Here is a 22,099-nt window from a genome sequence, read left to right on the forward strand (position 1 = left end):
GCCATTGCAATCCACTCTATGCCCCACCACTCTACTCATCACTGCACTCTATGCCAATGCGCTCTACACCACTTTGCTCAAAACCAAAGCACTCTACGCCACTGCATTCTATGCCAATCTACTCTGCACAACTGCACTGTATGCCACTATGCTCTACTTTGCAACACACTGCACTCTACATCATTGCAATCTACACCACTTTATTCTACTCTGCACCACTGTACTCTACTGCTTGCTATGTCACTCTTCTCTGCACCGGACTACTCCACTGCACTTCACACTCATGTACTCTAGACCACTTTACTATACACAACTGCACTCTTCAACAGTCTACTCTGCAACACTGTATTCTCTGTCACTACAATCTACTCTGCCCCACTCTACTATATTCCACTGCCCTCTAAGCCACTCTAAAACAGTGCACTCTAGGCCAATCCACTAAACACCACTTTACGGAAAACCAATGTACTCGATGCCACTGCACTCTGTTCGATTGTATTCTATGGCACTATAATCTACCCTGCAACAGTCTACGGCACTGCACACTAATCAACTCTATTCTACTCTTTACCACTGCTCTCTGCGCCACTATACTCTGTGCCACTGCACTCTACGACAGTCTCCTCAGCAAGACTGCACTCTCTGCCATATAACTCAACACCACTCTACTCTGCACCACTGCATTCTACACCACTGCTCTCTCACTGCACTCTATGCCATTCTATAGTACTCTACACAACTGTACTCTACGTCAGTGCTCTCTGTACCACTCTACTCTTCGCCACTCCACTCTACAATACTCTACTCTGCCAGACTGTACTCTCTGCCACTGAACTCACCACGCTGCACTACTGCACACTATGCCACTCTTTTCTACTCTGCATCACTGTACTCTACAGCACTTCTCTCTACACTGCTGCACTGTATACCACTACTCTCTGCATCACTCCACACTAATCTATTCTGCACCACTGCACTCCATGTCACTGGACTTTCCACCACTCTACTCTATGCCACTGCACTATATACCACTCTGCCCTGCACCATTTCACTCTACCCTGAACCACTCCACTCTACACCCCTTCACTCTACTCTGCAGCAACCTACTCTACGTCACCTCACTCCACGCTGCACCATTCTCCTTGATGCCACTGCACTCTAGGCCACTCTACAACACTTTACTCAAAACCAATGAACTCTATGGCACTGCACCTTACGCCGATCTATTCTGCACCAGTGCACTTTATGCCACTCTACTCCATGGCAATACACTCTACAACACTCTACAACGTTTTAAACAACTCCTTCTGCCACTCAATGCCACTTTACTCCAATCTATTCTACGACACAATATGCCATTCTATGCCGCTTCACTCCTCTCAATGCCACAACACTCTACTTTACTCCAGGCCATTCCACTCTCCTACACTACTTCACACTACGTCACTCCACTCTATGACAATCTACGCTGCTCACCACTCCATAACATCCAACTCCACTCTATGCAACATCCCCTACGCCACACCACTCTGCTCTACACCACTCCACAACATTCAATGCCACTCCACTCTAAGCCACTGTATGCCCTTCCACGCTCTGACACTCGCCTGACTCCACAACACTCCACACCACTCCACGTCACTCAACTCTACACCACTCTATGCCACCCCACAACACTCCACTTTACTACATGCCTCTCTCTTTTACACCTCTAGCTTTTAGCCATGCTGAACAGCAGCCACGCTGGTGTACAACTTAGCTAAAACATATTGGCAAAGCCAATAGCTCCCTGCATAGGCGATCCCTATTGGCTTTGCCAATGCTTGCTATAATATGGCCCTCTGCATTGAACATACACAGGACAGGTATATTGTACTCCTACCTCGGCAATTCCCTTTAGGGCATTGTGGTCTTTAATCTGGTTTTTGCTTTTTGTTTTGGGTATGATGGTTTGAAGGGTGGAAATCCTGATGCTCTGGTCTCTCTAAATGCTTCACCCATAGCTTCCTCCTTCAAACAATAGGTAGGACTTGTGTGCTTCTGTACCAACAGTATGAAGAATGTAGCAAGTACCAGGCCCTTGGCAAGCTGTCTGCTGCATGCACCAAAATATGCCAACATCCAGAACACTAAACTCACTAGGTTCCCTGCTGCATTGTAAACAAGTAGGGAACAAGCTCCAGTTCTGTGACAGATCAGATAGGGCCAAAGTTCAGGCAAAGGCCAAGCTAGTAGTGCTTCTGTAAATAACAGGCATGATGGCAGCTGAAGGTAAACCACTGGGAAGAATGCACAAGAGACACATTAAGCTGCACCACAGCTGCCAACTTCAGTTCAAAAGGAAACGGAGCTCACTGCCACCTTTGCCAATTACATTTCCTCCAAAGTAGTGTCACCAGGTTTACTGCCACAAATTTGCATTACCCATAATCCTATAGAATGACCAGCACACTGCATTAGTATGCATTTTTTAATTAATATTTACACATAAAAACATGTTGAATTCTACTACAGATAGCAAAACGTAAACTATAGGGTTTCCATACTCCTCCTGGTAAAGTGGGTAATAAAGATCACTAGAGTGAAGAAGATCAGAACAGCAGACATTTCAATTTCACCTTTTTGAAATGAAAAATAAATAAAATTGTAAACGTGACCTGCAGAAGCCACGAATCTAGGAAAAATATATTTCTGAAGAAAGGCTTAAGAGGATTGTCCTGCAAATTTATCTTTATCATAAATCTTTAGGCGTTGCACTGTACCGTTAGATATACGCCCTTTTCATATTTATGTGGAAAACATGCTGAAATTTAAGACAACCAACCAGCACACTACATTTAGATGTTCCGATACTCCCCCAGGATAAAATCTGTTGTGCTTTCCTGATTCTCCACCCTGCCAGCTCCCAAGCACCATTTATGTTTGACTGGGGCCTTTGAACAAGGGGCCTGAAAGAACAATTGAGCCTGTTGTCTGGACCAAGACAGAAGGGTGCATGATGGCTTCGAGCCTTAGATAGTATGCAGATCCACCCAAAGGCCTTTGTAACAGTGGATGGTATGCAGGTTTATGTGAAGGCATTCAAAATACCTCTGTCCTAAGGTGGAGTATAAAGGAAAGTGAGCAAGCCTGTTGTGGTGGAGTGAGACCTGAAGTCGTTGAAATCCATCGAGCCAGACGAGGCAGTCTTCCACTAAGCAGTGATTGTGGTTGTCCTGTTCTCTACGGAACAGGGTGCTGCAGCACGGAAGTGGAGGAACCTCAAGGTACAGCATCCTTGACTGTGTGGTGCCTTTTGGTTGCAGCCTGGATCAGTGGGTGTTGACTGGTGTGAGGTCGGACACCGCCAGCGCAACAAGTACAGGCAGTGGACTAGTAGTCCATGGGAGGCGGGCATACTTTAAGAATCCATTTTGTATTGCTCCTTTTCCTAAAAAACATTTAGTCCGAGTTCCCTCTCTGAACGCACTACCTATTACATATGTTATCTTATATATTCGTTTAGTAAAAAAAAAGCCTGGTTCCACCACGGGCTCACAGCTGGTTTCTTTCCCTAGCTGGGGCACGTTACTCATTATAATCATGTGGTAAACATAACTAACCAACCTCGGCTGTTGTATTTTGGGGAGGGAAAGGTTGATATCTATCTTTGAACCACGAAATCCTTTGAAGGGTTCTCAGAATGTGAGAAGTCAGACAGCTGCAGAAGGGAGTCGAGGACAAAGCAGGGACGGGAACCGGTGTGTGGAAACTGATTCCCGCCTTAAAATTCCTGTATGACGTATATCAGTATTTACTTACTTTATGAATCCTTTGATGTATGAGTATAAATTTCACTGTTGAATGCACCATGTTAGCACACTTTACTTCGGGCTGGGGATGCCAGTTGTAAATCTGTCCTCTTTGCTGCAGCAAAATAAACAGACCTTGGTCATTGATTTTTCACTCCGACTCTCCGTGTCTAAACTCCTTTGTAAATGCGTTTGTATGTATTTTTGGAACGTGCTTTACAAATGGGGGCCCGTCCAGGATCTTCCAGTGGATGTCTCCAGTAGTGCTGCCAGTGGGGGGACGCCATTCCGGAGGTGTAGATTCCAGGGGCCCCTGCACAAAGACATAGTTTCAAAGCAGCTGCATCTTATCCACCGCGCAGGCCTCTCCTCGTTTTTCACGACATCCCAGCGAAGATCCTGAGCATCGGCTTTGAACTTGACTGATTAGTCTGACACAGGCGGCCGGAGAGAGATCTGGGAAAAACAGATGATCAGGTGAGACTGTTCCAAGGTGACCGGTTGTCTGTTTTAACTTGCATTTGAGAGAATAACTGTTTTAGATAACTTTTATCAATTTGGAAATAACTAGTTTTTGGTAAATTTGCATTTGTAAAAGGTACAGTTTGACAATTTGTATTGCACGTGTTTTTGTTAACTTTGAATATTTTGTCCAGGCCTGGACCAATTTGTAGGTTGGTAAGCATTTGATAAAGGGGGTTTGAGAAAGTTACCTTGTTGCATGTTACATTTTGAAATTTAAAAAGTTAGACATGGGAAATAAAAAATGCTGGCAAGGGTGATGTTGTTGTTTTCGCCGAAATCATGTTCCACGTTTGGACAAAAGACAACCGATCCCAAAAGAGGGAACACCAGGGTGGGACATGTTAAAGGATTATGGTTTAGAAAATAATGTGTATAACAGTATATGGCGCAGATATACTAGACATTGCCCTGACCTTCAGTGGCCGGAGGATGGATCTTTTGATTTAAAGAAAATAACCTACCTGCAGGAATGTTTGTTTCATAAGAAGGCTAGACAGCACATGTTTGAGGTACACACAAAATGGGAGACTGAGGCTACCAAAAGGAAAATTAAGGCGGACAAATTGGTAGAGAAAGAAAAACGAAAAACAATAATGCAAAAAGCGGGGCAATACCACCACTCCCAAACCCAGAAGAGAATTGAGTCTGAAGAAAGAGTCCATAGAGCCCAGGTGGAGGGAAGTTGTGTCAAAACAGACAGAATCCAAACATGCATTAGAAGAAGACGAGGTTTTGCTACAGATGTTAGATAATAACCCCACTGCACCTCCACCTTACACCCCCTCTGCAGTAGTCCAACCTATCATGGGGGCACAGCAACAGCAGCAGCAGCAGCAGCAAGGGCAAGGGCATAATTTGGGAAATCCAGCTGTACCACCACATCAGCATGTGCCACAACAACCACAGACCCCAGCCCAAATCCAAGTTTCTGCGCCCCCTGCTCCGCCACTGCCCTCCAACAATGCAACTTTGCAAATAATGCCTTCTACCCCTAATAACCCAAATCGTCAATGTACAGTCACACTGGCGCCCACGTGGTGTACACCTATGAAGGTGAATTCGCCCCCTAATACACGCTCCACTATTGGGGAAGATGTAAAACAGGTTATTAAAAAAACAGTCAGAGGCCTGGATATCCTAGTTACACTTACACCAATATTATGCAAACTGTAAAACAAATGCCACATTTTGAACAACAATTAACAATTCAGTATATGACCGAAAAATTGGAGGAGGATTGGAATTGTGGTACTAGCGATTCTGCCCCTCTCCCTTATAAACAGGAAATAAACCAACTTTGGCGTGACAGCATGGCCTGTAAACTTGTTAATAAGGACATAGCGGAGGGAGTACGCATTTGTGTTTTAGCCAGAGAAGAGGTTCTCAAATTATATGAAAAGGAATACCAAATGAAAGAAGTATATCCTGATCTTCCCACTGCTGCTGCAATTGCAGCTGCAGAGGCCGCCCACCTAGCACGTCCTGTACCTGTGGCTCAGTTTGTCCATATTCCATGGAAAAGAGAGGAGGTGATGGCTATAAAAAAGGACTTGCCAGATCCTCGAAAGAATCCAGCTGGCTTCTATCGTGACCTTAGAATTGCAATTTCCACCACCACCATGACCCTCAAAGATACTGATTATTTTGTTGGCGTTTTATTGGGCCCTGAAGTCTGGCATGAAATTCAAAAAGTAGATGATGCGCCTAACTTGGGAGCTACATGGGGGGGTTTTAGAAACACATGAAGCAGACAGGGCACCAGGAGCCCTGCCTCATCAGGATATTTTAAATGTACCTAACCGAATATTGACTAAATTAGAAACTGTTATTCCCCTTCAAACTGTGGACTGGGGAAACTTGCCACCTATAAACAGAAAACAGATGAAGATGTCCCAGATTATTTTACTAGAATTGAACAAGCGTTCATAGACTTTAGCGGTCAAGACCTCGCCACCGTAACTGGTGTCATGTTATGTGTGGAACGCTTTGTCAATGGCCTTCTACCTGAAATATCACAAAAATTAAAAGCAATAGAGAGTTTGTGGATGACAAAGGGGCAGGCAGACATTTTACAGATGGCACAATATTATGAGAATAGGTATAAGGAAGAGTTAGAAAAGAAGGAGAAGTCAGTAAAAGATTTGAAGAAAAAGGTACTATTACAGCAGGCATATCCCCAGCGGGGTACATTCCCTCAGCTGAGGGGTGGCCCACCAAGGGGAAGGGGCCGAGGGTGAGGTGTATCTGCACCACCCCAAGACCGCCGATTGAATATCAACCAATGCACCTACTGTAAAGAGGATGGCCATTGGCGTGATACTTGCCCATTGCTGGAAGGGAGACCGAACATGTCACTTGATAGAGGGAATGCCTCGGGTAACACACGAGGGTGAGGAAGAGGCAGAAATGGTCAGAATTTGCAGAATGTAAACCAGGTCCCGCATAACACTAATATTTTTGACAATGCATTTGAACGACAATATTATGCTGATGATTCTTTTTTTTAATTACCGTATACGATTACTAGGCCAGCCACAGACAGGGCCAGGGGCGAGTCAGTATTCCTGTAGATCAGAGTGGTCCCTATATCGACGTAAATATCGAAGGGGAGGGCCATAAGTTTCTTCTAGATACTGGCGCCACCAGAACCTCTATTGCACATGCTGCAGTCCCCGGGGCTCCCCTGTCTGGGCTTCATACCACGTCAATTGGGATTTCTGGGATCCCCGTGGTGAGCCCCATCTCAGCACCTATGAGAGTAACTGTAGGACCATTTACAGTAGACACGGCACTCTCCTTAACCTCAGGTTGCAATGAAAACTTGTTTGCATTAGATATGTTAAAGAAATTAAATGCAGTTATTCACTGTTCAATGGATGGTGTCTATGTAACTATGGATAGCATTGCCCCTACCTGGTGCATGTTTTCGCATGAATGCGACTTACCCCCAGAGCGAGCGGAGGTAGACCCTCGCTTATGGGCCAAAGGCAAAAATGATGTAGGCATTATGGATATCAACCCTATTGTAATAAAAATCAAACCAGGTGCCAGACTACCTCATATTCCTCAATACAAATTATCTAAAGCAAGTGAAAAAGGGCTCAAGACAGTCATTTCTGACCTCGTGCATGCAGGTGTAATAAAGGAAATAGTGGGCAGCCCCTGTAACAGCCCGATTCTCCCTGTTGTCAAGAAACAAAGTGATACTAATAAATCAGATGTTGAGTAATCAGTTACTGATAACACGGTATATAGACTAGTTATTGATCTCCGAGAAATCAATAAAATAGTCATTCCCCAGTTTCCTGTGGTCCCAGACATGAATAGTCTTTACACCATGATACCACCCATTGCATGTTATTTCTCAGTCATCGATTTGAAGAATGCTTTCTTCAGTATTCCGATCGCCTCAGCAAGCCAATATTTGTTCAGTTTTTCGATATTTGGTTGACCATTCTCCCTGACAAGAGCTCTTCAAGGGTTTGTCGAGAGTCCGAGCATATATAGTCAAGGTCTTAAACGTCAATTAGACCAATTCAATCCACCTTCAGGCTCTGTACTGTTGCAGTACATTGACAATATTTTAATTGCCTCCGATTCTATGGCACAATGTAAGACTGATACTGTTGCATTATTACATCATTTAGCATCCCTGGGTCATAAGGTGTCCCTCCCAAAATTGCAGTATTGTAAAGAGGTGGTCACCTATCTAGGACACCTCCTCTCTAAGGAGGGAAGGAGATTATATCCAGACAGAATAAAACTGTTTCATACAATGACTGAACCACATACCCCCACTGAAGTCCGAGCATTTTGGGGATTTACATCCTTTTGCAGACAGTGGATTCCAAATTTTTCACTTATAGCGAAACCATTGACTGCCCTGACACTTTCAGGTGTGCCCTCTCCTGTACCTTGGACTGATGAATGTGAGGAGGCTTTTCAAGAACTAAAAAAGGCGTTGTGCTCTGCTCCTGCATTGGGTAATCCGGATTACAGCAAACCATTTGTTTTATCTGTGCATGAAAACCATGGCTGTACATTGTCTGTTTTGACACAGGATCAAGGTGGGAGACAACGTCCTTGAGCATACTTCTCTTCCACCTTGGACACTGTGGCGCAAGCTTTGCCTAGTTGTCTTAGAGGAGTGGCTTCTGCAGCTGCTGCGGTGAAACAAAGTGAAGGGTTTGTTCGTGGCAATCCGCTCACTGTGATGGTTCCTTATGCAGTTGATATTTTGTTAAACAAGACACAGACGCAGCACCTCACCAGTGCTTGTCTAACGGGTTATGAATTAACATTGTTCAGTCCAAATATCACTTTGAAGCGGTGCAATGTCTTGAACCCAGCTACGTTACTACCCCTCCCTCAGGACAATGTGGAATTTGATCATAAATGCATTTTTGCCATTGAGGAAGAAACCAAGGGACGGGTAGACTTAACAGACACTCCCCTATCCGACCCACAGGGGGAGCTGTTTGTAGATGGGTCTTGCTTCAAGTTACCAGACGGTACAACCACTGCAGCCTATGCCGTCACCACATTAAAAACAGTGGTTGAATCTCATAGAATCACGCAAAATTCGGCACAGGCTGCAGAATTAATTGCCCTCACCAGAGCTTGTGAAATAAGTGAACATCTTAATGTTAATATCTACACTGATAGCCAGTATGCGTTTGGAGTAGCTCATAATTTTGGGCGACTCTGGGCGAATAGAGGCTTTATCATGTCACATGGCAATACCATTCATAATGGCACACATTGTGGCACTTCTGAATGCTCTTGGCTTGCCCCGTCAGGTCGCAATCATCAAGTGTAGTGCCCACAAGAAAATTAATGATGACATAGGAAGAGGAAATACTTTTGCAGATTCTACTGCGAAAGCTACAGCACAAGCACCATTTGACAATGCATACGTTGAGAGTAGTACCAGAGGGGAGCCCAAGAACGAAGTACTAGAAAATACCTTGCAGTGTGTGAGAGACATTCAAGCAGAAGCAACAGCAGAGTAAAGGAAACAGTGGGAGAGGAACTGTAGACTGGACAGTGGGGGTTGTTACACAGATGACACAGATAGAAGAAGATGGATGTTACCCAATTGTTATGTACACGCTATGGTCACTATGTCCCACAGTCCTGCACACATCAGTGCCCAAGGCATCAAGACAACTTTGGACCATGTTTGGAGTAATCCTATGATATCCAAAGCTGCTAATAACCTGGTCAAGAGTTTTATGGTGTGTGCAGTGCACAATGCAGGAAAAGGGACCCCTACGCCCCCTGGTCACTTTGCCCCTCCTGATCTCCACTTTGAAGCTATACAGATGGATTTTATCCACATGGAACCATGTAACAAACTGAAATATGTGTTAGTGGTAGTATGTATGTTTTCAAAATGGACAGAGGCCTACCCACTAAAAGAAAATGGTGCCCTCTCTACCGCCAAGATACTACTCAAAGAGTACTTTCCTAGATACGGATTACCTAGATTAGTCTGGAGTGCAAATGGCTCTCATTTCGCTAATGAGGTGATGGGAAAAGTTTGTACTGCCCTTAACATCAAACAGCGATTTCATGCTGCAAATCACCCACAATCAGCGGGCCTCGTAGAAAGGTATAATTACACCTTGAAGAGAAAAACAGCCAAGATTTGTACTTAGACCAATTTAAAATGGCCAGATGCTTTGCCCCTAGCGTTGCTGTCCATTAGGACAACTGCCAGTAGCAAGTCCCGATTATCCCCCTATGAAATAGTCATGGGAAGGCCAGCCAATATCTCTGGGGTACCACGGCCAAAGAAGCTTTCTGAAGAACAGTATCCTTTGTTTGTAGACTATTGTAAACAATTGACTAAAGATTTACGTTTGATCCACCAACAGGTCATGGCCAGCCTACCGGTCATCATTTCAAACCGGGGGATTGGCTTATGACAAAGAACTTTAAAAGAACCAACAGTCTCCAGCCCAGGTACTGCTTGCAACACAGACGGCAGTGAAAGTGGAAGGAAGGAAAAACTGGATACATGCTAGCCATTGTAAGCGTGCACCGATTCCACTACAATCTACTCCAGCAGCAGGATTACTTTGTCCCCTGACTACAGGGAAGCAGGGAGATAGGAGACATCTCCACATGATTCAAGTACTACCATTTCTGCTCCTGAGGTGACACAGCAGCCCAGTGACGAAGGTTTGCTATTTGAAGATCAACAAACTCATTGATACAACCTGCATCCTCGCCAACCCAAATGAACAGAATTCTGAAGGTGCGTAAAGTGGTGACCCCCCACGAAAAACTACATTTACATCACCCTGATAGCTCCCAGCTTGGAACTACAAACGGAGGTCTCCTCTGAATGGCCAAGGAATTCTTTGCTCAGCAGCATACAGCACGCTTGCCTTCATGAAATACAGTTCCCCACCTTCAACGCCACAGGTATTTCCGATGCTCCTGATGTACCAGCATTAAAACGAGCTATCCTCACTGTTGTCACGCACACCTTGGGCGATGAGGTTGTAAATGATTGTGATGATTAAAACCTCAGCATGAACATGAACACGGGTGACTAGCCTGTGCAACGATACCAGAACATTGGTCAGTATAAACACTGTCTCAACGAGAACACAAGCATAGTGGGATGCAGCTTGTGCAACGATATTATCTGCTAGAAGAAAGTGTGTAAGTGGGGTTAACAGTTCTGTGGCTATCCACAGTGTAATGAGAGAAACTAATCCCAGTTCTACAGAAGTGGCCAGTCATTAGGGTTGGTGCAGCTTGTAGTCCCAGCGGGAAAGGTGCCTCTTCTGTTAAGTACCCAGCACACCGCCGACCTGATTTCAATTGCTGGCCTCTGCCCTCTTTTTGCTGAAATATTGAACAAACTGACGAACTATACTGGAGAAGAGCTTTGAAGTATCGCGACCTACTCACTAGGAGTTGAGCTCCCATCAGGAGTAAAACCCGACGAGAAGTGATCAAGGGACCCAGGATCAAGCCAACACCTATTGCCCAGTGTTTGAAGAAATCGTTTATGGACCAATTAGTGCAGCAAAACTATTAGAGTGGGAAGCACGGCGCTCCTGAACTCTAGTGGGTTGTGAACATTGAAGGAAACTCATCTATTTGTGTGTGTGAATATATATATGATTATTAGTATAGTGGTCTCAATATTTGGCATTTGGATATTTGGTAATTGGGTGGGTATATTCTTGAACACACATAGGTGGTGGAGACGAGTAAAGCGGCACCATAGAAAGGTAGTAGGAACAAGGAGGAGAGTAGAATAAAATTATGAAAATATATCCGTTTGGCAGGACAAATATCCCTCGAGAGAATAAAGAAGAGTGGTCTTATAACTATTTCTACAAAACAATAATGAAGTACCTAGTGACCCTCATGTTAATATGTATAATGTCCAGCGGTGTTGCATCATTGTTGCAAAATCCCACCTTACATCCATTGATAAAGATTCATGGAAAGTTGGCTGAAACATTGAGTCTCAATGACTGCTGGATTTGCCGGCACTTGTCTAGACACCCCGAGGACCCTACAGGCCTTTATGAAGTACCAGTATCACCAGGCGAATATGAAAGAGGGGAAGTGTGTCTTGTACCCAATACCACTTGGAGATGTGACCAACGAGAATATCAGTGGTACCCTAGGTGTGCTTTGCTCCCTAATACCCAGGCAGAATATAAACTTTCCCCAATTCCTGGAGAGAATGTCACACTTAAAATGTTTCCCATATGTTTTGGTACTCATTCTTACGGGCAAAACCCAGAGGCAAAATACATGGAGAAGGTCCCACCTGAACAATGTGTTTACACTCTGTAATTTGATAATTACGCAGGGAACTGGGATCTTGAAGGAGAGGAGAGACTAGACAGAAATTGGACCTCATTAATTAATGGGACTCAGCACAATTACACTGTAAATTACTGGAACCTGACGGTGGGAGGAGAGGAGGTTCTGGTAGATCCAGAAGGACTGTTATATGATCCCTCAAGGGAACAAAATAGAAATGGGAAGAATTCACCTTTAATACCTTTAATATTGTCACGGGTTTTCCTTGGCCCCCTCTGGACGGCTAGATGTTCCTATGTTGCACCCTAGGCAAATGTATCATTGCTAAATGAAATTTGGACGGATTACAAGTATTGTAATAGTTCTGAGCATGACACACCTGAGGGTGTGGGTTTGCCCCGAGTAAAATACAGCATTATAAACTCACAAATCCAGGGAGGCATGTATTTTGTATGTGGAAGAACTGTGTATAAAGTACTCCCTCTAAACTGGGAAGGGATCTGCTCGCTGGCATACTTAGCACCCAACATTACTGTGATATCAAATATATCATCTTCCCAGCCCCCTAACATGGGGAGTTTTGCTCAGAGGTACAAACGAGGGACACCCATATTGGAGGAACGAAAGAACTAGGTATTTCAAGTACTACATGTTCTTATTCCGGGATTTGGAATTTTCGACTTACAGCTGGCAATGATGAACATCTCTGCTGAATTAGCCATTGCATTTAACGCCACTAGGGAGGCCATAGGAAGTGTACAGCTAGAAATAAATTCTGCAGCCCAATTGGCTATACAAAATCGTCTTGCTCTAGATTTAATTACGGTACAACAAGGAGGAGTATGTGTTTTAATCCAACATCAGTATCAGTAAAAATGCTGCTACTTTGTTAACAAATCATCAGAGACAGAATTGGATATTGGGAAAATAAAAGATGCAGTGCAGGTATTTGAAAAAGGGGGCCAATATGAGCTTATCATGGCTATGGTCTTGGCTCAGCGGGTGGGGCTGGTTGTTTAAAGACATACTTTTTATTATGATAATAGCTATTATAAATATTAAGCTGTCTGTTAGTAATTGCTTACCTGCTTTATGTTTGTGTTTAAAAATGTGTAAACCCCCTCCAGTTAAAATACAAGAAACAAATCGAACTATGATGCAGAGAGAAGAGATCAATTCCCTAATGGCTATTGATCCCACTATTCTCACTAAAGATACTGGTTGCTCATGCCCATCGGTTGTTTATGTCCCCATGAATGTCAATTCCAAGGACGTAGGAGTGAAATTCAACATATATGAGGAGATTTAGAACTCCTTTTGAAAACGTTGGTTATGTTTGAGAGAAAACTCAAAAAGGGCCGATTGTAAGAATCCATTTTGTATTGCTCCTTTTCCTTAAAGACCTTTAGTTTGAGTTCCCTCTCTGAACGCACTACCTATTGCATATGCTATCTTATATATCTGTTTAGTAAAAAAAAGCCTGGTTCCACCACGGACTCACAGCTGGTTTCTTTCCCTAGTTGGGGCACGTTACTCATTATAATCATGTGGTAAAAATAACTAACCGACATCGGCTGTTGTATTTTGGGGAGGGAAAGGTTGATATCTATATCTTTGAACCACAAAATCCTTTGAAGGGTTCTCAGAATGTGAGAAGTCAGACAGCAGCAGAAGGGAGTCGAGGACAAAGCAGGGACGGGAACCGGTGTGTGGAAACCAATTCCCTCCTTAAAATTCCTGTATGACGTTTATCATTATTTACTTACTTTATGTATCCTTTGACGTAGGAGTATAAATATCACTGTTGAACACACCATGTTAGCACTTGACTTCGGGCTGGGGATGCCAGTTATAAATCTGTCCTCTTTGCTGCAGCAATATAAATAATCTGTGGTCATTGATTTTTCACTCTGACTCTCTGTATCTAAACTCCTTTGTAAATGCATTTGTAAGTATTTTTGGAACGTGCTTTACAATACTCTCCTGCCTCCTTCCCCCTGAAGCCAAGGGGGGGGGGGCGAGAGTGAGGGGGGAAGGCACTATCCATGACTGTGGCTCGGCATTGTGGTGCAGTGATAAAGACCTCCCCTACCTTGAATACCAAGGTAAGCCCTTGACAACGTTGTAGGGCTGGTCCCTGTGACTTAGGCAAAGTAGCGGGGATAAAGCTCTGTGTTAAAGGTTTGGATTGATGAGCAACGGCCTGACCACAGCAACAACACTTACTGTAGAAGCCACAAGTGTCAAGGAGAGAAGACAGGGAGGAGAAGCATGAGGGTGTTGGTCACCACCCTTAACCCATCAGCAAGAGCGGACCCTACCGAAGGAGCACACATATTCAGTGGTGGGATGCGGACTGGCTTTCACTCTAAGGGGGTGGGGGGATTAACCACCCTAATCCCCGTAGTGCCTAGTGGGAAGGGTGTGAACACTTAGGCCCTCATTCTGACCCTGGCGGTGTCTCACCGCCAGGGCAGAGGGCAGAGGAAGCACCGCCAACAGGCTGGCGGTGCTTCCGTGGCATTCTGACCGCGGCGGTACAGCCGCGGTCAGAAACGGGAAACTGGCGGTGTCCCGCCGGTTTCCTGCTGCCCTGGGGAATCCTCCACGGCGGCGCTGCTAGCAGCGCCGCCATGGGGATTCCGACCCCCTTACCGCCATCCTGTTCCTGGCGGTGTTCGCCGCCAGGAACCGGATGGCGGTAACGGGTGTCGTGGGGCCCCTGGGGGCCCCTGCAGTGCCCATGCCAATGGCATGGGCACTGCAGGGGCCCCCTAACAGGGCCCCACTATGATTTTCAGTGTCTGCCAAGCAGACACTGAAAATCGCAACGGGTGCAACTGCACCCGTCGCACCCCTTCCACTCCGCCGGCTCCATTCGGAGCCGGCATCCTCATGGAAGGGGGTTTCCCGCTGGGCTGGCGGGCGGCCTTCTGGCGGTCGCCCGCCAGCCCAGCGGGAAACTCAGAATAACCGCGGCGGTCTTTTGACCGCGCAGCGGTATTCTGACGGCGGGACTTTGGCGGGCGGCCTCCGCCGCCCGCCAAAGTCAGAATGAGGGCCTTAGTGCTCCAACCATAGGTGGCAATACCTACCGGTGCTGCGCAATCTCTACTTCTCCTACATAGCCAGAGCTAAGGTGAGACAAATGAGGGGGACCACAGAGAAGAACCAAAATAAGCTCTTGGTGCTAACCACCTCTGTGTGCCGCAGTGGTGGGATTTTGTACAGTGCAGTTGAATCTCCTGTCAGCATACTACCTGCATCCATTACATGCCCAATAGGCACTCGCTTCTACTGCCGAGGCAGTTGACTCTAACTCATTGGCTTGCAGCAATATAACTGTGGACCACTGGCCCTAATCTTTTCGTCTCTGGTCCTAACAACTCTGGTGCAAAACAGATTAAAGGGCTTCTGGATAAGGCAATTATATTGAAGCAAGATCTATAGACCATAGTCTGGTCAGCCCTGGAATGCATTGCTACCTCACAGATCATTGCACCTTTGCACATTTTGGGATCGGCCGTCACCTTAAGACCCCTGTTGACAGTCAAAAACAAAATGGCCTCCGCTAAGGGGATAGAGAATAGGGATCACAAAATTAAGGCTTAAATGTTAAGCCCAGCAAATCTGAGAAAAACTCTCAGAAGAAAAATAAAACAAAGAAACTCTGGAGAGAACCCAAATCTTTGCCAAAGCCAGCCGAGCTAGAAGAACCTGTCACACACCAATAACTAGAACCTATCTTTACTGGAATCAGAAGACGTGGCTAGATTGAGAGAGGACCAGAAAAAATAAATCACAGATATAAATCTACAAAGCAAGAACTTATCACACTGCAAGACCGAAATTTAGTAGTCCAAAGCAAACTGGAAGACTTGGAAAACCGCTAACAGCGGAAGAATATATACATTGGGGAATAATGAGGTGCACAAAGGGAAACAGCATAGAGAGTACATCCAAAAGACCTTCCGAACTATCTTTAGCCATACAAATATGACCCCACTGAACTAGACAGAACACACCACAAGGCAGCTCCATCAAACCGTCTCAAGTGAGTGCCAAATATAATCTCAAGAGTTCAGTGAGACCAAATGAAAGATAATACAATGAAGATGCCGAAAGAATCAGGCAGTGTATGCCATGATGGAATTAAAATCCAAATCTTTCAAGACCTACAATCAGTTACTGTTCAGAAGCTATGAACATCATAGTCTTTCTGAGAAAAAAAAATATTGCTTGCCGTAAGGAGTACCCCTTCAGAAGGATTTTTAATGGCCTGGGAAGTCAAAGTAAGAGCCCTCGCTTTCAGAAGCTCAAAAGCTCCTAAATACTAAACAAGAGGGTACCATACCAAGCACTGGAAATGGGAACACAAATGAGTTCTCTCCAAGACAACAAAATGATTGATAAAGAACAGTCAAAAAGAAAAGAAGATGGGCTCACACCTCCCCAGAAGGTCATTTTCCGAAAGAAAGGATCTCACTACTAAGCCCAGAAGCTCAAAAATGCTGACATTGAAGAGACCCCCCAGGCTCAGATGTCCTTGAGCCTTCTTGTGGGCCTCTTTAAGAGCAACTGACTGCACTCTAGCCCGCCTGCTGCAAATGAGTAAGTTTGTGGCAGGCGAGGCAAGGAAGATGGGGTGCATAAATGAAACAAGAATTGGAAAGGAATAGAAGACAGGCCAAATATCACTCCAGAAACGTCTGTTGTAGTGATTGAGCTGGTTAAACAAGTTTACCAATTTGTTACTTGGGACATAAGATTAACAAGGGTTGTTTCCTGTGCTTATGAGGCTCACGCTTCAAGTTCAGACGAGAGGAATGTCAGTCATATGTTAGCTGGATGAACTAAAGCAGTGGTTCTTAAACCTTTGACTTCTGTGGACCCCAATGTAATCATTACTGAAAACTGGGGACACCAATGAGTAATTATTGGAATTAAACAACCCCCACTGAGTCATTAGAGTAAGCTGGGGACCCCGGCATGTACATTTTCAATGAATTAAAACACAAAACCTTACACAAAAAATACAGAAAGAAGCATTCAATAGCATATAGAAGATGAAATATTTTATTTAATTGTCAAATAAATATCTAAAAAAAACAGAATTAGTATTTTAATGGGAAGGTTGGAGTGTTTCTAAATTCAGTTTAGACCTCTCATTGTCCATTCTATTTTCTGTTTGATGCACTCTTACTGTTTTCACAAATCCATCTGAGGATATTAACTTAATTTTTAACCTCCAATTTCAAATTCCTTCATATTTACAGTACATTTTAAAATGCTCAACTTTAAATTTTGCTTGATCATTTATATGCACTTTACATGATATATGTTAATATTATTTTATTTTCTAAGTAGTCACGGACCCCCTGAGTATGCTATGCTGACCCCCAGTGGCCCCCAACCTACACGTCAAGAACAACAGAACAGGGTATCACAACATCCACACATGTTTAGACACAAATCGCTATCCACCCCATGAAAATAGTTAATTTCAATGCTTCTAATTTGAACGCCCCAATCAAATCGATAGGCAAAAATCCTCCTGCTTAGGGAGACAGAGGCAAATGTGTGTCACCTCCGGTAGATTCTTCTCACCCAGCTAGACTCCTCGAGACCAAGGTCTAGCTGGTCGCTCACTAATTACCTCTGCATCCCCACCAAACAGAAAGATATAGCCATCCTAATATCCAAAAATGCATCCAGGAGATATTCCATAGCAAAACATGTTTTCAAGGCAGGTAGCTTCTACCTACTTTTAAAGTCCACCCCACTTATTCCCCCTTCTAAATGTGTAATTCCTCAACTTGGCCAAAACCTATTTCTTAAAGGCGCTATCTCAACAACTCTTGGGGAAGGTTGGGTGGGGTGGATTGAACAGGGCTAGAGTGGGGTGGATTGGCATGGGGTGGATTTCTTGTAGCTACAACTCCATTCCTATGCATGTTCCATCACTGCTCCTCTTCTTCCTCATACGCCTTCTCCTACTAAGTGCAGCTTGGGCTAAGTTAAAGCATAATATGTGCGAATAGCATGGACAGTAACCCATTCTGCCCCTCTGGCCTATTAATTAAATAAATATTCCTTACATGAGAATTATTCCCATTAACCTATACTGAGACAACAGTTTAATTAAATTAGCAAGCAGATTTTATATTTTCACCATAGCTTTTAAATTTTAACAGTTTCAAAATCTCCTACATACCTCTTCACAAACCGCAGAAAAACGGTTAAGGAACTGGACTGTATGAACCACAAACTGGTTTAAAAATGCCACTGTTCTCTTCTGTTGAATGGCTGGAACCTACGATGGTGAAGCAAGAAAGAAATGTCATATTGCAACAAAAGTGGTCAATTTTAGTTAATGTTCCGAGTGGATTGATTTAAATATGCTTACAGTAAAGTAACTTCACTTATGGCACAAACACTGTCTATGTATATATTTAACATTTCTTTAATTGTTTACATTACATTATGACTTTTTTAAAAAGGTTTCAGACTAGACCATATCAACTTTTAATTTTTAGTAAATACATTAATTTCAGTACCCAATTACCACCTTGAACTTCTTATTAAGACTTTAGAATCACTGCACCTTCACATGGCAAGTAATTGCTTTGTACTGCAACATGCAACCGTAAAAGCCAATGTATAATTGCTATATAATTCTGGCTTCCTCAGCTAACCACATTTTGCAGAGATGTGCAAACAAACTGATATATCTGTCCCTCAACTGTACCCTCTGTTAAATATTTGGAGCTCTTATAAAACAAGTAAATTAAATATTAGGTTATCTATAATAACTTGACAACCGAACTGGAAAACATAAGTCCGATTGTAGGCCAAGGGGTGTCAACCATGTGCGATGAGCGGTCATCACAGACCGAGATGCCCGTCACTGCAAGAGATACCCACAAGATGCTATAAATGTCCAAAATTGGTACCATCATGGTAGTCAATCGCATCGTGACAGGGATTGCTACGCACACAATTACTTACTGTGAGCACAACTGTGGAATACCTGATGAGTGTCCAGTGCTGCTCACAAAGAATCGAGTTAATTTAACCCAAGCAACCCCAAGCAACGTAAACCTCCACGGCACCACACCAGACAAATACTGCTTATCTCCTTAACAACAGCACCAGCAGCACTTCTGTTAACAGAGCAGGCGAACGAGATCTCTGTTCATTCACACATAGTTGCAGAGCCTCTCCTGAGGAGTAAGGTTCAGAAGCCAGGACACTGCTGGAAGGACAATCCATGGCCCTGTCTCCAGTCCTGAACCAGCTTCTGACTGGACAGGGGGTGGGTATGTACAGGCTTCAAAGCAGTTTCACTGAACAAGCATACATCACTTTAGTGGCCAACACAGCATACGCTGAATGAACTGTATTAAATATGGGTCTCAACAGTGGGTTGCAGCCCAGCCATCCTTAATGAACAAGTGGCAAACAGTTAGCAACCATTAAAGTAAACGGATTAGGATATGCGAGTCCCTGCTAATCCAGGAAATGACAATAATATTTTGTACCGGGGAAAGTACTACAGTTTTTGATTTAGTTAAAATAGCTTCCAGGCTAACCTGTAATAAACAAAAGCAGCAGCTGAGAAGAGTTTTACGTTCACTGGAATCCATCACATGAGCAACGTTTTGCTTGAATACGCCCAGAACACTCTGTAATAGTTAAACTAAAATACTCAAATGTAGAGCTCTGTGCGAGTGATACATTTCGACGTGACTGAGTGACACGTCTTTTCCCCCCATTTCAATTGCCATGCATCACACAGGCAGAAACAGGCATCACACAGACAGAAACGGGCAACACATGGGTAGAAACAGGCATCACATAGGCAGAACTGGCCAATTGATAACTTCTGAATTTCCTCGGTGGGTTGCTAACTAGGCAGGTGGTTCTGGACCGTTTTTCCTAAACAAAAAAAACAATAATCTTCGAGGAAACTCGCATGTTAGAGGGATGCCAAATAATACACGCCGCCATCACGTAATAGATGCATCACACTAGCATGACATGAGAAGCAAGCACTACATACCCATCACGAATGCACGTATCATAAACAGGCATAGAGCGTACAAGTCTTTGTTGCATTTTCCACCACGCGCACAAGAATTGGTCTGGTGAGGACCCGCTCTCCTTACCCCCTCCGATCGCCCCTTTTTACCTCCTGCACCCTCACCTTTGTTAGGTCTATTCCGGACCCCACTAGCGGCAGCCCGTCTTCGTCCATGGGCGCAGCTTTGCATACGCAGAAGCTGCCGCAGATCACGTGAAAGCGCTGCTCACCCAGTGCGCATGCCCGGGCGGCCCGGGAGTCCGGAAGAAACAAATTGAGACGCCTACGGTTGGCTGTGCACTGGAAGCTGAGCGTACTTGTTGGAACGAAAATTGAAACTGCGAGGGGTTCTTCGCTTGCATCCCAGGATCCGACATGCATCGTAAAAAGAGAGGTTCCCAGAGTCACGCGGGAGATGTGGTGTATGCTCGCCAGCTTTAGAGTGACTTTTGTTGTATTTATTGTATAGGTCGCTGGAAAATGTGATGGGGGCGGGGGCAGGAGGGGAGACTCGAGCGGACGGCGGTGAGCTGACCTATAACGGACACACCAGTTAGGAGCTGTTGACCATTAAACATTCAGAAAACGTCGCAGCCTAGGTGGAGTTACATAAATAACCTAAAGAGAGGACGTGGGTGAAGGGATCATACATACCAACATTTTAGAGCAGGCAGGTGGGATATTTAAAACCCCCCAAAAAAGAGGGGTAAATGGGGCCCGGTGGTGCCATCCGGAGGCTGGCCTCCCACGGGATTCTTCGGGTGGGTGGTGAGACCAAGCCGATCTCAGAATGCCATTGATCGTTGTGGACTCGGGGACCACGGTCAGGGTGACCGCTTTGTGTCGCTTTTCCTTCGGTTTGACCCCTTTCGAGTGTATGGGCCTGGGGGTAGGTTACGATCACCTTTGGTCTTTTGCGGCCTAGTTGGGGGTCTTTTTGCAAGGTTAGTCTAGCGCAAGTTGTTAGAGAGGCAGCTAAAGTGATATTTGAGACAAGCATGGATAACCTGCTGCAGCCTGGGGTCCTGTCCCAGGTTTGGGTGGTGCCCAGGACAAGACAACAAGTCTTCATGTTTATTGTGTCATTGGGACAGGTAGGCACAAGCACCTGCAGCACTAACTCTTTGGTTGCCAGTTTACAGGGAAAGGAACTGTCTGCAGTTGAGGTAATATTTGTCTGTATGTGGTCACTGTACAAACTTGTAATTATGGTTCATTAACGCAAAGCTTTTATTAGGGTGAGCGCTCTAAATTAAAAGTTGTAAGGTCTGATTGCACCACTGACAGTGGTTCCAGTAAAAAAGTGTGTATGTACGTTTGAAAAGTTTAACAATATGATGCTATGTATAATGCTCCCAGAATGCCCTCTGAGTAGATGCAAATGTTTTCAGAAGCTTGTAAGCAGGACTGATGATTATTTGCTTTAAAAATAAAATGTTCAGAAAACAAATGGAACTAGGAAAAACATTTTACTAATGTACTGTGAAATTTTAGACACCATTTCTTTAGAGCAACATTAAGTAAAATGTGTTGATACATGCTTGTAGTTCCAAAAACTATTTATAATGGAAAATCAGTGTAACCAGTTTCAACCACATTATGTGAAACATGAAAATAAACAAGCATTGGTAAAGCTAGCCGATCCGAAAATGGTTTGTCTTTTTCCAATGAATGCCTTGTTTTGACACGTCTTTTGTAAAACTTTATTGTTGTGGGAACTGCCGTGGCCCTCACAATTTTAATAAAAAAATAAAAGGTCTTGAATAATGTCAGACCTAAGTAGGGGCCCATGCAAGTGCACTTACTTGTCAAGAAGAGGCAGGTCTCAAAATGTGGTGGAACAGGGCCAGTTATAGCTCTCAAACAGGCTAGAAGTCCACTAGTGTGAATAAGCTTTCAG

The 22,099-nt window shown here is 44.3% G+C and overlaps 1 protein-coding gene across 3 annotated transcripts in view; it reads right to left on the bottom strand.

Moving 5' to 3' along the window:
• Positions 1-20,478, bottom strand: part of WASHC3 (WASH complex subunit 3) — a 118,061-nt gene extending 97,583 nt beyond the window's left edge. Inside the window, exons 1-2 of one of the 3 annotated variants that reach the window (XM_069228977.1) lie at positions 20,323-20,478; positions 18,331-18,429 (exon numbers count right to left, since the gene is read on the bottom strand). In XM_069228977.1, coding sequence (XP_069085078.1) covers positions 18,331-18,429; positions 20,323-20,373 — 150 coding nt within the window. In that variant the 5' untranslated portion in view covers positions 20,374-20,478. The remainder of the gene's footprint in view (positions 1-18,330; positions 18,430-20,322) is intronic. The other 2 variants (XM_069228976.1, XM_069228975.1) reach the window with 2 other exon arrangements.
• Between the last annotated feature and the right edge of the window lie 1,621 nt (positions 20,479-22,099).

Source organism: Pleurodeles waltl, chromosome 4_1, assembly GCF_031143425.1.
Source record: "Pleurodeles waltl isolate 20211129_DDA chromosome 4_1, aPleWal1.hap1.20221129, whole genome shotgun sequence".
Classification (NCBI taxonomy): Eukaryota; Metazoa; Chordata; class Amphibia; order Caudata; family Salamandridae; genus Pleurodeles; species Pleurodeles waltl.